Here is an 18,037-nt window from a genome sequence, read left to right on the forward strand (position 1 = left end):
TACACTTTTTCATACCTACACCCTGTAAGGATTCTTTCATTCTTTCAGTCCCTCTGTCCCCATCACATCTGTTCAGATGGTGCAACATTCCACAATAGTGCTCCTGAGATGTTGTCGTCTTCTATCCTTGACCAAGTCTTCCATTGTCCTACCATGGTTCACAGGGCCCCCGACTGTGTATCCGCATTGTCCACATGCATTTCTTTTCTCCCAGAACCATGATAGGGTTCTCTTATCCCCAGCGTGATGCCACCACCAAACCCATCTTCCCGTTCCTTCCAGCATGCCAAAGGCACTTTTGTGACACCCTAGGCCATTCCTCTGTCACCCTTCTCCCCCATCCCTTTCCTATGAAACCTTCCCATGCAAAACAGGAGGTGTGTAACCATTCACCTCCCATTCACCACCTCTCTCCTTACTGTCCAAGGCCCCAAACAACTCTTCAAGTAAAGCAGAGACTTAGGCCCGATTTTACCATTGCGGGCACGAAAATGTGGTAAAGTCGGGCATGAGGCCATTAACGCGATCTGCGCCTGCGTCCGCGCAGATGGCCATTTTACCGAGGCCCGGATTTGGCCACGATCCGATTTGCGCCCGAAACGGGTGCAACAGTGATGTAAATGCATTTGCATGTATTTAAATTAAATTAATGAACTGCCCACCCAACTTTATCAGCATTCCTCCCTTTACCACAGCGTTTGTCAATCCGGAATCAGGCCAAAATGGACATGCTAAATAAAAGTCTGTTTTGGGCACTCCAACTGCTGAAGAAGTGAGTTCAGAGCTTCTAACAGCTCTCTGACTCAGATCGGTGGTGGTGGGGAGGGGTGGGTCAGATCATTCTCTAGGGAGGCCCGATCATTGTCTGGTTGGTGGGGGGAGGGAGGCGGGCCTGATCTCACACTGGTGGGGGGGGGGGGGGGGGGGGGCGAGAGTGCGAGAGAACAAAGAAAATTACAGCACAGGAACAGACCTTTCAGCCCTCCAAGCCTGCATCGACCATGCTGCCTGATTTAACTAAAACCCCCTACCCTTCCGAGAACCATATCCCTCTATTCCCATCCTATTCATGTACTTGTCAAGATGCCCCTTAAAAGTCACTACCGTATCCGCTTCCACTGCCTCCCCCGGCAATGAGTTCCAGGCAGCCGCTATCTGTGTAAAAAATCTGAAGAGAAGGGAGGCCCGATCATTTTCTGGTGGGGCGGGGAGGTCAGATATATCTCTGGTGGATGGGGAGGAGGGAGACCCGATCATTGTCTGGTGAGGGGTTGGGGAGGGAGGGGGAGGCGGGTCAGATGTACCTCTGGGGGAGAGGGGGGAGTGAGGCCAAATTTTTCTTTTGTCGGGGGGGGCTGAGGCCAGATAGTTGTCTTGGGGGGTGGGGGGGGTGGTTCTACTGCCACTCTGCGGGCGATCGTTGGGGGGGGGGGGGGAAGGGGATGGGGTCGTGATCGATCTCAGTAGCGGGGGAGGGGTGGATAAGGGGGCCATCGCTCCCACTTTTCACTCCCGGGCCGCTTTCTGCGGCCCGTGTGCAATGTGACAGCGGCGTGCTTTTTCAAATTTTTTCTAACTGCGCATGCGCAGTTCAGAGCTCCGATCGTTTGGGCGCGTTAAGCCCCACTCGTGCCACAATTCAGACCCACGAGTTTTTTTCAGGCTAAGTGCGTATGGGGGTGCCTGAGAGCAGATTTCCTAGTCGGATCTGAATTGCACCCAGATTCAGCACTTAGAATGAAAACAGTAAAATCGGGCTCTTAGTTATGCTTCTTTCAATCCAGTCTGGTGGATTCACTGTTTATAATGTAATCTCCTCTGCATTGGGATGATCAAACACTGATTGCGTAAACACTTTGCAGAACACCTCTATTCTTCAAATATGACTGGCCTGCCATTGTAATTCCCTACCTTACTCTTGTGCTGACACCTCTGTCCTTGGTCTGCTGCATTGTTCCAGTGTTGACTCAATGTAAGCTTCAGGGACAGCATCATATCTTTCAGTTAAGCGCTTTGCAATCTCTGAACTTGACATTAACAGTTTCAGACTCTGAACCCTATCCTTGTTTTGTTTCCTTTGTTTCAGTTTTTTTTCTTTTAGTTGATAGCGTATCTGTTCTTGGCGCATTTCAGTTTTTTTTCAGCTCCATTCCCTTTGGCCTTGGGCAGTGAACTTCCCTGTTATTCAATCTCTCTTCCCCCCCTATCACAGACCAGACTTTTTGTCTTTGTTCCATTCACCCCTTGCTACAATCCCTCAACTTTTCCCAGTGCTGATGAAAGACTACAGATCTGAAATGTCAACTGTTTCTCTCACTACCCAGTCCCTGTCTAACCAGGGTTTCTTTCCCAGCATTTTTTGTTTGTGATTTCCAGCATCCACGGTCCTTTGGTTTTCACGGAATCTGCTTCACGGAATCTGCATCACAGAATTGTTATGGTGCAGAAGGAGGGTGTTCAGCCCATCGTGTCTACATTAGCTCTCCAGATAAGCATTATGGCTTAATGCTATTCTCCTTCCTTTTCCTGTACCCGTGCACATTATTCTATGAAAATAATCCTCTAATATCTTTGACAAATCTCTTATCGGACTAGGACCCGAGTCCACAGCCTCCGCGGACTTAGCACAGCAACCGCTGACCTGATGGTGCCTCCATTATCACCTGGGGCCTACATCTATTGCTTCACCTCTATCTTTGCAACAAGTAACGTCCTCAATGTCAAACATGATTTTCCTTTCATAAATCTATGTTAGGTGGCACAGTGGTTAGCACTGCTGCCTTACAGCTCCAGAGACCTGGGTTCGATTCCTGGCTGGGGTCACTATCTGTGTGGAGTTTGCACATTCTCTCCGTGTTTGCATGGGTGCTCTAGTTTCCTCCCATTGTGCAAAGATGTGTGGGTTAGGTGCATTGGTCATGCTAAATTGCCCCTTGGTGTCCTTGGGTGTGTAGGTTAGAGGGATTAGCAGGGTAAATTGTGGGGCTATGCGGATAGAGCCTGGGTGGGATTGTTGTCAGTGCAGACTCGATGGGCCGAATGGCCTCTTTCTGCACTGTAGGGAATCTATGACTCTGCCCAATCATGTCATTTTGTATTATATTTGCTACTTTCCAGTTTGCAAAAACCTTTCGAGATTTTTAATAATTTTGAACGATAAACACCAATTATTTCCACTATCTTTATAACCATCTCCTTCAATGCTCTGGTATGTAATTCATCTGAACCAGGGGATTTATCAATCTTCAATCCAGTTAATTTTTTGAGTGCTGTTACTTAATTTCTTTCAGTTTCTCATCTTCAAAAGTCCTTTAATCCCCTTGTATTCCTGGGAGATTTTCTGTAGCTTCCAAGTGAAGACAGTCACAAAGTAATTGTTCAGTTTCTCTGCCATTTTCAAAGAACAAAGAAAATTACAGCACAGGAACAGGCCCTTTGGCCCTCCAAGCCTGCACCGACCATGCTGCCCGTCTTAACTAAAGCCCCCTACTCTCCCGGGGACCATATCCCTCTATTCCCATCTCATTCATGTACTTGTCAAAACGCCCTTTCAAAGTCACTACCGTGTCCGCTTCCACTACCTCCCCTGGCAACGAGTTCCAGGCACCCACCACTCTGTGTAAAAAATCTGCCTCGTACATCTTTAAACCTTGCCCCTCGCACCTTAAACTTATGCCCCCTCGTAATTGACTCTTCCACCCTGGGAAAAAGCTTCTGACTATCCACTCTGTCCATGCCTCTCATAATCTTGTAGACTTCTATCAGGTCTCCCCTCAACCTCCGTCGCTCCAGTGAGAACAAACCAAGTTCCTCCAACCTCCTCATAGCTAATGCTCTCTATACCAGGCAACATCCTGGTAAATCTTTTCTGTACCCTCTCCAAAGCCTCCACATCCTTCTGGTAGTGTGGTGACCAGAATTGAACACTATATTCCAAGTGTGGCCTCACTAAGGTTCTATAAAGCATCAACATGATTTGCCAATTTTTAAACTCAATACCCTGGCCGATGAAGGCAAGCATGCCGTATGCCTTCTTGACTACCTTTTCCACCTGCATTGCCACTTTCAGTGACCTGTGTACCTGTACACCCAGATCCCTTTGCCTATCAATACTCCTAAGGGTTCTGCCATTTATTGTATTTTCCTATTCTCCTCCGATATAAATTCTCCAATCTCCACCTGTGCTGGACCCACATTTGTCCGTGCTAATTGTTCCCATTTAATGCACATGAAGAAGCTTTTACAGTTCACCTCCATATTTCTCGCTAGCTGGCTTGCATTCATATTCTCTCTACCCTTTCTTTATTAGTTTCTTGGTCCTCCTTTGCTGAGTTCTAAGTTGCTCCCCAATCCTTGGCCTCACCCTTTTCTCTGACAACCTCAAAAGCCTTTGGTCTAAATTTTGTTAACCACAGTTGATTCATGTTTTCTGTGTTTTGTATTAATGTTGCAGATCATGTAATCATAGAATCCTACAGTACAGAAGGAGGCCATTCGGCCCATTGAGTCTGCACTGACCACAATCCCACCCAGGCCCTATCCCCATAACCCCATGCATTTACCCTAGCTAATCCCCCTGACACTAAATGGCAATTTAGCATGGCCAATCAACCTAACCTTTATAACCATCAACCTGATAACTTAAATACTGGCCGTTGCCTGTCTGCTGTCAAAATTCTTAGTGTATTTCCCAAACTCTCAGAGCCTACTCACCCCTCAAGTTCATAGTTATTGTTGTTCAGAATGAACGATATCACTTCAAAACTTAATGTAAAATTCACTCATTATTGTCACTGTCACAGTGGTTAGCACTGCTGCCTCACAGCACCAGGGGCCTGGGTTCGATTCCCAGCTTGGGTCACTGCGAAGTCTGCACATTCTCCCCAGGTCTGCTTGAATTTCCTCTGGGTGCTCCGGTTTCCTCCCACAGTCCGAAAGATGTGCTGATTAGGTGCTTTGGCCATGCTACATTCTCCCTCCGTGCACCTGAACAGGTGCCGGAGTGTGGCAACTAGGGGATTTTCACAGTAACTTCTTTGCAGTGTTAATGTAAGCCTACTTGTGACACTAAAATTAACTTAAACTTGCTTCCGAAAGAGTTCTTTTACAGCAAGGCTTTTAATTAACTCCCTCTCATTACCTAATACCAAAATTTAAAATAGCCTGATCCCTAGTTGGTTCTTCAACATCCCGCTCCAAAAACCTATCTTGTACACACTGGAAGTTCATCTTCCACAGCATTAGTGCGAATTAGGTTTACTCAGTCTGTGTAAATTGAAGTTGCCCAGTATTATTGTATTGCCCATGATGCATGCAGCTCCAATTTCCTGAGTTGTGCCACCATTACCAATCCTGTTTAGAGGCTTATAAACAACTCTTGCCAATGTTTGCTGCCCCTTGCTGCTGCTTAGCTCACCCAAAATGATTATACATTTTGATCCTATGATGTAAAATCCTCTCACTAATGAACTGATCTCGTCCCTTATTAACAACACTATCCCACCTCTTGTTTCTTTTATGCCTATCCTTCCTAAATGACCTATAGATATTTTAAAAAGGTAAAAGCCAGAGATATTAGTCTTGGATTATCCAAATGCTTGTTTGCAGCTAGTGTAATTTTCCATTGTCGCTGCTGGTACTTAGTTTTGCACCAAATCAGTTACTCTGTGGTCGTGACTAGTTGATTCTCTGTTCTGTTAAAGACAGTTATATTGAGTTGGCATCTTCCTTTCCGAACTCTCATTTTACAGAAATAAGGTCTTCCGGTGAGTTTTCAGATGGCAAATGGGGCTTGGCATCAGAGGTTTGGCATGATGGGGCAAGGCTGTTGCTTCTACTGTCTGTGTGGCAGCCTGCCTTTTAGTTCAAATCTAACATTACTGACCCCTAGAAGCTGAGTCCTGATTTCAACCTAGTGCTTATCTTAGCCATTGTCCTTGAGAGTTCCTCAGATTTTATCTCCATAAAGTGGCTTGTGGCCTTCATAAATGCAAATTAGTAGCAGCCGTAGGCCCGTGTTCTTTGCCAAAAAGTGTTCTTTTCAGATGTATTTGTAGCTCCATCCAGCAGATAAATTAGTATTCTATAAAGCCCATCTTCCTAATATGGGCAATATGGGGGTGGGGAGATTGCTTTGAGTTGCCATCACTTGTAAAGGATGAATATTGGATTTGGTAGAACCATATAGAGGAGGATCCTGATGGAGAAATAGGAGACGGGAGGTTGCAGGGTAAGAAATATGGGATTTGACTTGCTTGAAGACTGCTGCTTCATTGATTGGTGGAACAGGCATGGAGTAGGATGGCTGGACCAGCCAATAGGTTTCTGAGATGGTCACAAAGGTTTCTGGAAAGGCATCTGTCTAAACTTGTTCAGTCTACGCGTCTTTGTTTCATCCTCACTCATCTTCATATACTTTATGCAGAACAATCAAATAGATTTTTGTATTGAATGAAAAACTATGCCATTGTTCGGCTAGTCAAGCAGCAGTAGATTCTTCCGACGAAAGTGTTTACTGTACAGCATTGGACTGCAAATTCTGCCTTCAGCAAAAATAGTAGTTTGGCTATGAGCGAGGCTAGTGCTCAAGTGAAAAATATAGAAAGGAAGACAAAAGATGCAGCTTTATTTATTAGTGTCCCAAGTAGACTTACATTAACACTGCAATGAAGTTACTGTGAAAATCCCCTTGTCGTCGCACACCGCCGCCTGTTCGGGTACACTGAGGGAGAATTTAGCATGGCCAATGCACCTAACCAGCATGTCTTTCGAACTGTGGGAGGAAGCCAGAGCCCCCACGCAGACATGGGGAGAACATGCAGACTCCACACACACTGATCCAAGTTGGGAATCGAACCCGGGTCCTTGGTGCTGAGGCAGCAGTGCTAACCACTGTGCCATCGAGCCACCCCAATTTTATGAATAAATTTAATTAAAGGAATGCTACAGTATTAAAAATATATTGTCTTTGAAAATTATAATCACTGAAAAAAATGAGCAGAAATCTTTTCATTGAAGCATTGAGGATTGTAATTGGTTTATCAAGGGGAGATGGTGGCATAGTCACAGTATTACTGGACTAGCAATTCAGAGACCCAGCCTTGGGACCAAGGGCTCAAATCCCACCACTTCAGCTGGTGGAATTTAATTTCAAATCATAGACCAAGAATATAGATTAGTATCAGTAATGGTGACCATGCGGCTTTCGTTGTTTTAAAAAAAACATCTGGTGCACTTAATGCACCCTAGGGAAGAAAATCTGCTGTCCTTTCCTGGTCTGGCCTACATATGACTTCAGACCCACAGCAAAATGGTTGACTCTTAGCTGCCCTCAGAAATGGCCTAGCAAGCCACTCAATTCAAGGGCACTTAGGGGTGGGCAACAAATAGTGGGGTGGGGGGGGGGGGGGGTGGTGTGTGTGTGTACACAACATGTAATATCGGAGAGACTGGTTTCATAAGTCAAATTGGCTTTTTGATTACATTACAATGTGTTTTGTGAATTGATTTCCAAAGTGAATCCATTTGGCTATGAAGACTTTAAACCCTTTGACGTGGATTATTTAATTGTCCTTGATGTATTTAATGTTTATCATTTGCCCTTTTAAAATAAGATATAAAATATTGGGGTATGCAAGCTGCATGAACTTTGACGAGCTGTGCAGAAATTGGTCAGCAACTTGGGCTGGAAGAGAATTGGAATACAATACAGTGAGTCTGGTACAAACACACAAACCGAATAAACCTTAGAGCACAGACATTTACAAATGGTCCATTTTATATTGTGTGCCATGTTTCACCGCACCCTGCTTCCTTCCTTGTGTGTTTTTCCCCTTTTTGCACTCTCCTCTACCTTGCCTGTCTTCAAGTGTGTGTCCGTGATTGGATGACACAGTTATGGAAGTGCACTGATTGGATCACAGGTCCAGTAAAATGGAGGTTAATTTAATAATCCAGTGACCACACCACGAAAGCCTGAATCTGAATTCCATTAAAAATACAAAATCAACTTTAATGTTTAATGTTCTGTGACCAAGCAGTTTTTGCCTCATCTGGCTAATGTGATTCTCATTCCAAATCAAACCAATGTGCTTAACTTTTAGTTGTCTTCTGAAGTGGTCTTTTGTATTCATTTGTATTAAATCCCCAGAAAGGAATAAAACCCAATCGGCTGCTTGATGGACATTCCCAACCTAGTCAAACCTGTAGCTTCCTCCTCACAAGTGGTGATGGGTGCCAAAGTTAGGAGAGCTGATTCGCAGGTTTTTCGAACAACAGCTGAAGACATTCTTATGGAATAATACCTAGCAGCCAACATTTCATTCTCTTCCATCATTATTCCTGGATTCAAGACAGATCCACCTAAAGTGGGGACTCATGTAGTGGCTGGGATTGGCACTTAGTGAGGTCTGGACCCTGTGCGGAACACTAACACTCATCGTTTTGGGCCAAACATGGGCAAGGAAACCTTCTGCTCACTATGACCTATTTCTCTCCTAGCTGATGGATCAATACTTCATATTGAGTCACTGGGCAGAAACTCTTAGAGGGTAACAAGGGCAGTAAATGTACTCTGGTAGTGAGGCTTAAGAAATTGGCTTGATACCACAACGACTGACTGGACTGGCTGAGTCCTGAAGAACACAGCTGTCAGACAGTAAGTATGGAGTGGAAATTAATTAGTAACATTGTCTTCTCTAATCTACCTGTTACAGATACATCTGTGCATGGCCATATTGATAGGAGTGACCACTGTGCAGTCCTTTTTGAAATCCAAGTCCTGTTTCCAATTCCAGGACAACCTCCATGTGTGCAGCACTACCGATGTGGATTGAAAGATTTATCAGTTTAAAAATTGGCATAACCGAGGAGTTGAATCATCAATAGAACCAAAATTGTATATTGTCACAATCTGGTGCTAAGCATATCCTTCACTCCTCCTTCTCCTTAAAGCCAGATGACTAACTTGGGTTGATGAGATGCATGAAGAGCATGCCAGAAGCAACAATGTTTAACATTATTTAAAAGGATAAGATGCATGCATTTGTAGTGAATGGCTGTGGTGAAGTGGCTTTACAAGTAAATAGATTCAGTTTTAACAATTTGCATTAGGAAATAAATAGGTTCTTGGATTTTCAACTGTTAAATTTCGAAGGGGAGTTTCAGGAACTTCCCCTACTTTTAAAAGGTTTCGTAAGTAAATAAGGGAAGGTTATTACATTTTATTTGACCTGTAAGTGGAGGCAGTAGGAAAGCACGAAAGATGTCCTGTGTGATAGTGTACCTTTAAAGAGTTTTTAAAATTCATGTTCAGAGGCTTAGGTGACGTCAATGGGAGGAGAAAATAACTGTGGGCAGCTCAGGTGACGGGATTTTTCAGTTTTGAGCTGCAGATTTCGAGTTGAGTTTTAGAAGGGACAGCAAGCTAAGAAGTGTTTTCCCCCTCTCCCTGTTGTTTTGCAATTTCTGTTTGTTCGATGAAAACAAGATCTTGTTTTCCTGAAGTGTGAAGACCTGCTGTTCTTGGGGGGGCTGGACCAGAGTGTCTCTGGTGCTTTGGGAAGCTGTCTTGTCTTCAGACTGAATCCAGAGAACTGCAGACTTCAACCAAGGGACTCCAATTTTCATTATCATGTGAGCAATAGTCTGTGCTGTGTTAAACCTGTGAAAAGGGTTTTGTTGTCCAAGGGTTTTGGTTTTAATTGGAACATGAGTGTTATACATTATAGTGGTTGTTTTGCTTTTTGTTTGTAATTGATAAAACCTCTTGCTGATTTTCTTATTATACATGTTAATTATATTCTGAAATAAACTTTGTTTGATAAAAGCTCCCTAGTGGATCACTTGAATTAAACCTGAAGAGAAACATCTCATGCTTAATAGCCAAATTCAAGATGCAAAACCTGATTCAGGGGGCTCCATAAAACACTTCGGAGTTTCTAACCTGAACCATAACACCTGCGATAAGCTCTGCTGAGAGAAGGTGTGAAATCTGAAACAGCCATCCAGTGAGACCAGAAGAGCCTTTATTTCAGCAAACAAACAAAGTAGTTTGTTTTCTGAACACTTACCAGGCTGAGGAACAGAGGCCAGAGGTAGACCAAGGAGGCGAATTACATGACAAGTGACAGGAAGTTTGAGGTCATGCTTGGGGACTGAATTGATTTCTTCCACAAAGTAATCACCCAGTCTAGAAGTTGCCTCAATGTGGTGGTGGCATTACCCTGGAGGTGGCAGAAGATAATTTGAATGCAAATACTGGAGGAGTGGAAGATGAGGACAAGACTAACCATATTGGGGATGGGGGAGGGGGAAGAGAACAACTGTTGAAAATAAACCAGACTTGGCTGAAGGCTTTCAGTGGGAATCCTTGGTTGAGGAAAAAAGATATCCAAAGTGCTGATGTTGAAAGTTGCATCATCGAAACAGATGTGAAAGACCCAGGGACTGAGAATTGAATGGAGTGTGAGCAAATGTCACCCAGGTAGCTGTGGGAGTCTTGTGGGTTTGTAGTGAACAATAGTTGGTTGCCTACCTCCAGAAATGGAAACAGAAGTTGAGGAAGGGAAGAATCAGCAAAGGACCTGGCTGAAGATGAGGGAAGCGTAAAAATTGGAAATAAATTCAATAAAGTTTTCCAGTTCATGCCAGTAGCAGGCAACACTGAAATGGTCATTGATGTACTGGGAAAAAGATGAGAGGGGGGACTGAGTAAGTCTGGAATAATTAATGTTCCACGTATCCCACAAAAAGACATGTATAACTGGGACCAGAGCAATGCCTTTTTATTTGAGCAAGTTACTTGAGGAATTGAACGGAGTTGGAGAGGTTGTTCAGAGTGAGAACAGACTCGGACAGACAGGAGGCTGGTGGAGAATTGATTGGTCCTCTGTTTGTGGAAGAAGCAGAGAGCTCCGAGACCATCCTGGTGGGGGATGGAGGTATGAACACAACTAAACAATTTCACAACGAACAGATCCAGTCAAAGCTTTGTAGTTCTGCCATGTGCAGCTGCAAATGCTAATACACAATTAAGCAGCTAACAATTAACTTGCAAGAACATCTCTTTCCTCAGTAAAAAATGCTCAAAGTCACACTTTGCAACATGTAGTAGCCAATTTAAACTGCAGTAGAGATTAGTCAATGTTCTAAAGAAATATTAACACCACAGAATATCCTCTTAAGATCACCAACAACAAATTCTAACTGACAGTGGGGAAGCATAGGATGAAGGTTCTCTCTGCACTTATTAAAAATGTATTTGTTACGCGGGCCAAATTTGCGGATGATACTAAAACAGGTGGGAAAGCAGGCAGTGAAAAGGATATAAAGATTTTACAGACGGATATGGATAGTTGAGGAGAATGTGCCAAAATTTGGCACATGGCGTTTAATGTGGATAATTGTGAGGTGATCCATTTTGGCAGAAAAACTAGGCAAATTATTACCTAAGTGGAAAGCAGATTCAAAATGCGTCTGGGCAGAGAGATCTGGGTGTCTTGGAGAAGGTGGTGAATTTATGGTACTCGCTGCCCAATAGCGTGGTGGAGTCTGGTTGTTTTTTTCATTCATGGGCATTGCTGGCTGGCCAGCATTTATTGCCCATCGCTAGTCACCCTTAGAGAACAGCTAAGAGTCAACCACAGTGCGGTGGCTCTGGAGTCACATGTAGGCCAGACCGGGTTAGGACAGCAGATTTCCTCCCCTAAATGGCAGTAGTAAACGAGGGTTTTTCCGACGACCAGCAATGGTTTCATAGTCATCAGTAGATTCTTAATTCCAGATGTTTTTTTATTGAATTAAAATTCCACAATCTGCTGTGGTGGGATTCGAACCCAGGTCCCCAGGACATTAGCTGAGTTTCTGAATTAATAGTCCAGCGATAATACCATTAGGCTTTCGCCTCCCCTGGTTTCAAGAAGGGATAGATATATTTCTAATTTTTAAAAAAAGGGATAAGGGTGTATGGGGAGCAGGTGGGGAGAGATCAGCCAGGATTTGATTGAATGGCAGAGCAAACTCGAAGGGCTGAATTTGCCTACTTCTGCTCCTAATTCCGATGTTCCATTGCATACAGTGAGATGATTGTGTTGACACTAATGTCAGTGATAGGGCCTGCAGTTAAATGGTATTTCCTAGTCCAGAGTTATCAAGTGGTGTGAATTTAAATTCAGAACATTATCTGGAGACTGAAGGTGTCCCAAGACACAAAATGTTCTCTGAAGGGTGAGGTTAAAGAATGATAAGATCAGATTTTAATGACTGGCCAAGAATAATGCACAGTTATATCTGCCAAAGATGGGTGTTAGAATTTTTTTTAAAAAAAAACATTTTTTTGGGTTGATCTGTGTATACAGAGTGAACTCTGGATGTCTCCAAGTGCCGGACTAGGAAACTGAGGAGAAGTAAAGAGAATTTCTAAGAGATGTGACATAGCTTGGTTTCGACTCAACAGAAGTGAAGAAAGCCCTAAAGATCTTGAAATGTATAAGGGAACTTTCAGTTGGAAATACAATGGAATGGAGTCTTTTCTGTTGCGATTTTGAGGTGTAAAGGGTTATGAAATTGTTAAATTAGCAGTGCTTGCTTTTAATTCTTGTACAGTGAAAGCTTTTGTTTAAAATGTGAAATCTTGTGGTATATTTACTTTGTTAATAACTGGGACTTCAATTTTTAAAATATTATTGGCCTCCTTGAGAACATAACACATGCCACCTCCTGACTTGAGTTCTCCAATGTAGCCTGCTAAGTTCTACTTTACAGGTGCTTGATTCACCCATAAGTATTGCATGTCTCATCACTCTTTAACATGACTTACTACTGCTAAGCCCATTTCAGACCTGTTTGATTCTAGTTATAATCACTATCTCGAGGTTTTAAACAAATGGCTTGTGAAAACTCCTGGTATATTAGAAGTAATTTGCTGTCTGGCTCCCAATGGGAAAGTATCGTCATCTGGGATAACTTTGGAAACCTGGGGGGATCGCACTGTGTACAATTTTATCGTCATTTAATTTAGTTGTTTTTGTGAGAAACATTTTGGTCTTTAGGTTAAACTGTGTGTTTGTCCATCACCTTAGGAGCTGTGCCAGGATCATTTATAGGTACAGTTTAAAACTCCTAATAATTTCCATTTTTGTTTTGTTGCAGAATTCCTGTATCCCTGTGGCGCAGGCTCTATGTAGGTTAAAGGTTTTGTACCAAGGACCTTAAACAGCTGGCTGACTATGACTCGACTTTGAGAAAAGTGATGACTCCTCTTGTCCGGAACTGCAGTAATGAAAATTTATGATTTCAAGAGGGGACTGCCGCCACCGTATCCGGTATCTAAGCCGATTCTTAATAATGCAGCCTGTGCTGCGAACAGAACATTTGTGCATCCAACACCTCTGCACACTCAGCAGAACAGCAGTGCTAAACCTGTTGAGAACGCCCTGCAAACCCTCAACCAGATGATTGGAACAGTTCAGCCAATGGCACAGTCTCAACAAGTGCTTTCCCTTGTTGAAGCACCAAACACTTTAATCCACAAAGTTGTTTCACAGTCAACGTCTCAAACTGTTGCTGCTCCAGGGAAGAGGCAAGTCGCAATACTTGCCAAAGACAATACAGTAACCAGTAAAAGAGTCCAGCAGTTTGCTGTGAACGGACTTGTGTGGATGACCACCACAACTACTGGGCAAACAATTCAGACTGATGACGTCCACAATATCAATTCTGCCAGGGTAATGCAGGCCTTTAATCCAGTGCTAGCTTATCAAAGTCAAAATGTAGCTCATTCTTCTAAAATGCTCATTTCAGTAACATCTGCAAATGGAACTGTGCCTCAAATTTCAATGGACCAAGAACATCGAAATTTTTCTCAATCCCCTCTTGGTGCAACGACAAATAATTTTGGGAAATGTAATGAACAGATACAAATTCAAACAGCTTATCGGAAGGTGGGTACAGATCAAGATCAGTACAAAACTCCTTCAGCTGTGGCTGGTGCCGCACCTGTTCAGCTTTGTCAGAGAAACTGGCCGGCCCTCACCAATTGTGTTTCTCGACCTAGTCTCCCCAATGGAACACCAGCAAGAGGCAGCTCTTCTCATGGCAGTTTTGAGGTTTCTGAACGGACTGGGCCATCGGTTTGTTTGAGTTTGCAGCCCAATACACAGCACAGTACCCAGCACACTACCACTAATTCTTGGTTTTCACCTGCAAATTCAAATGGACAAAAGAGAATGGTGCTTGCACGGGTTACTCCAATGTCTCATGACTGGAAAAATTTGCAGCAAAGCCAACATACTTTTCAGTGTACTGACCCTTCTAATGTGAAGAACTTGCGTGTTGAAGAGACGCAGTTGCATCATAAATTAAGTGATCAGAATAGAGCATTAGAAAGTGCCAGTTCAGCTCCTGAAAAGTCAGTTGAAAAGAACAATCAAACTACTCAGTCATCCACTACAGAGATCAATGCACAGAGAAACTTTCCCCTTGCACCAGCTGTACCTCCCCTCCCTTTTAAGCCAAGTTTATACAGGCAGCAAAATGTGCACAATATTCACTTCTTTTATACACCTTCAACAATGAATGAACATAGTATTATAACGTCCCCAGTATCTTCAGATGTAAATGCACAACATCATGTAACGTCCCCAGGAAATCGCATTTCAACTGCTAATGTAAGTTCCCAGAATACAATTTCTGCAGGCTCACAATTATCCACTTTGCCTGTTGGACATTACAACTTTGGGGTTTCATCAATAGATGGTTCAAATTCAATTATCCAACAGACTTTGACTGCATCTACAGTTGAAGTGGGGGCTATGTATAACAGCAGTGATCATCAGAGTAGTCTATTGCCTTCAGATCCTCCACATTCTATGAATGTGCTATACTCAGCAATCAAATTGGCATCTAAAGATGTAGGTAAACAAACAATTCAACTTGTTTCTTCAGATTCTAATCTGTCATCTGCAGCCAGCAGTGACAACTCGCTACCCTCCCCTATTCAACTTGTATCTAGAGGAGACTATGGGAAGCAGAATACCCCTGGCCTTGTACTTGTGCTCCCACCTTCTGTGGTTGTGCAGAATTGCCAGAATGCGGAGGCTGCTTCTGCTTGTGGCCCCTCTACAGTATTGACTCAAGAAAAGCATATGCCAGAAAGGCTTAATGAATGCCAAGGTGAAACCTCTAATTCAGTTGTGGAAGTGCCTCCTCCAGTGCCGGAGAAATCTAAAGCAGCATTGTCGTCGGCCTCTGCGCCATCGAGTTGGACTGGGCAGCATTGTGAAAAAATGTCAGGTGTCAGCTCGTCAACTGTGGGAGGATTAACTGAGCAGCAGACAAATTGTGCGAAAGCACCACTGGAACCCAATCAGAAGACTCCAATTGGAGTGTCGTTGTCTTACACGGAGTTAAATGGGAAAAAGAGAAACCTAATTTTGGATACAGGAATATTGTCTAAAGACTCCAGTATCCAACACGATCGGACAGCTTGTGATAGTCAGAAAAACGTAACCGATAGTCCACCTCAAAAAAGGTTTATGGCTTCTGCTGTGGAACATGCTTTAAAGGACGTAAGTAGTTGTAAAAATGCACCATTACCTGTTAATAAAAAAACAACAAGCTCTTCAGAGCTGGTAGCATGCAGAGAAAACTCAGCAAACAATGACGCTACAGTTGCTGATCAAACTGTTACGAGAGATGATGCAGTTCAATCTGAGATCTGTATCACTGGTGTGTTCTCGCTTGGAGACAATACTGGACTGTGGAGGTCTGCTCAGCGGGACTCACCTTGTCCTTTGGTTGACCTAACCAGCTCCTCAGCGGAGGAAGTGAGTGATTCATCTTCAATAAAGAAATCAACAACTGGAGAATCCAGTTTGAAAGACAAAGAAAATCCTGAAGATTGTAATGCGCTTGTTGTGAAGGAAAATCCTCAGTTGGCCTCTGTGCCTCCACCTAATTTGGAAAGCGGACAGTGCTCCCCAGTAAAACCTGCTAAAATGGGAAATGTGGAATTGGTATTAGAAAATTCACTGGAAAGAAACATGAGCCAGCTGACCCCTGAACCTAATGATGTTGCAGCTAACATTTTGATCGATTTAACTAGAGACAAAGACAATCTTACTGAACTTCAACTGACTGATTCTGTTTTACCATCTGATCCCAAAGAGCAGGATGCCAAATTGGTATCTGACCTGAATATCTTGACTGTTGAAATTGATAATCCATCTCTCTTCAAGTTTTCTGACCAGGAAACTCAGGACCTTGATGATTTGTTGCATTCAATTGACACAGAAATTGAAACTTTGCTAAATTTCTGGAATCCCTATGCTCCCACACTTGCATGCGGCAACACTGAGAAGTCAGCTTGCAAACGCTATAATCTACGAGAAGGAGAAACTTTTGAGTGTAAATTACCCAACATTGAAGAAACGCATGTGCCAGATGAAGGTGATAAAGCTGGCCTCCATGAGGATTCAGATTGTCATTCACCTTGCAACATCAAGGTGCTTGGACACACTGAAATTCTGAATCTGCTTGCAGAAATAGCAAAGCCAAATGAGAGGCTGCCTTCAGAAAGTGCATGGTCTGAAACATTCAGTCGCTCAGATGGCCGACTGAGTGTAGAAACTCAAAGTAAAGCATCACAGATTGTCAGCAGTGATGGGTGGAAGACTAGCAGTTCCAAGGCAATGGGGATGAAGCTGGCAGGTAGACAGTGGGGGGATCAAAATCATGCATTACTACAGTCTCTCAGCAATAAGAACGGTGCTGTAAAGAAGGGAAAACAGCGAGAAAAGAAAGAATATTGTTGTATTAATGCCTGGTTAGCTGCATCTGGCGTGCTTGGCATATACTGCCATTGTAAATTATCACAGGGGAATAAAGCCGAAACACAGATAGATTTGCCAAACGCAATACACGATACTCACTATAGCAATGAGACTAGTAATCCAAATTCTATTGTAAAACAGATGGAAATAAGGGCCACTTCACACAGTGTGCCAGCTACTACTCATGAGAAGCATGTCTTAGAAGTATCTGAAAGCTGGAATTCTGTACCCCAGAGCTGCACTAGTATTGTCCCTGACAGTAATCAGGATAAAGTACTGGGAGAAGTGCAGCAAGACGTATGTGGTGTTGAAGTGATGCAGCAGGATTCTGGTGAAAACAACATGAGAGCAGCAAAAAATGAAATCAGTTTGTGCAAGCCAAGCAATGCAAACCTCAGTTCCCATGATATATCTGCAGAATCAGATAAATTGCCATGCGAAGCTCCTCTTGAAAGGAATCTCTATCTGAAGGAAATGGAGCAAAGCAAAGACACTTCTCGGGATGTGGTTGAAATTGAGCCAGATAAAGCAACTTGGACTGTTCTGGCAGAGGAGCATAATGGAGATAAAATAAAAAATGTGAATGAAGATCCTTGTCCGAATGTATTGAGTGAGGAAGCCAGTGACCAAACTCATCAGGTTAAACGGCATCTTGGAGTTAAACTTGGATTTAAGGGTATGGGAAAACTGACTGCTCTTTAGTTCAATGTGATAATTTGGGATTATTGCTTGGTAAAGATGTATTGACATTCTCACTATTCCTTCAATACCAACTTGTGGGATCCTCTTAGCTGCCTTTGTTACGAGAAACATAGGTGTTAACAAACTTTCCCCCTTTTCTGACGATTTCTCCTCTTCATCCACACCCTACCTAAAAGCTTGACTCAACCCTTCCTTCACGTTTTGTTCAAGTAAGACAAATGTGTGGGAGTAATTACAAATCTGTAGTAATAACTCTATCTATTTTAAAGAAGGTGATGTGTTGGAAATGGTTGAGCTGGTGAGTTCTGAAAGGTGGGAGCGCAATAAATAGCTGAAGGATCAGGTGTCAGTAATGGAGTAGACACTGGAGCAAAGAACAATAAATTGGCGGGACAATGTCGACAAGGGCATATGTAAAGGTAATCATGGATATGGGGCCACTCCATGAACAGATTTGAAGACTGAAAGTTTTGACTTTTTATTTGATGCAAGTAGGATCAAGAGTG

The 18,037-nt window shown here is 43.2% G+C and overlaps 1 protein-coding gene across 3 annotated transcripts in view; it reads left to right on the top strand.

Annotated features, from left to right (window-relative positions):
- Positions 1-18,037, top strand: part of LOC144498672 (uncharacterized) — an 89,912-nt gene that overhangs the window by 45,473 nt on the left and 26,402 nt on the right. Inside the window, exons 1-2 of one of the 3 annotated variants that reach the window (XM_078220134.1) lie at positions 8,553-8,667; positions 13,150-17,505. In XM_078220134.1, the coding sequence (XP_078076260.1) occupies positions 13,278-17,505 (4,228 nt within the window). In that variant the 5' untranslated portion in view covers positions 8,553-8,667; positions 13,150-13,277. Of the gene's footprint in view, positions 1-8,552; positions 8,668-13,149; positions 17,506-18,037 lie in introns of those variants that run through there. The other 2 variants (XM_078220135.1, XM_078220133.1) reach the window with 2 other exon arrangements.

The sequence above is a fragment of the Mustelus asterias genome, chromosome 9 (assembly GCF_964213995.1).
Source record: "Mustelus asterias chromosome 9, sMusAst1.hap1.1, whole genome shotgun sequence".
NCBI classification, from domain to species: domain Eukaryota; kingdom Metazoa; phylum Chordata; class Chondrichthyes; order Carcharhiniformes; family Triakidae; genus Mustelus; species Mustelus asterias.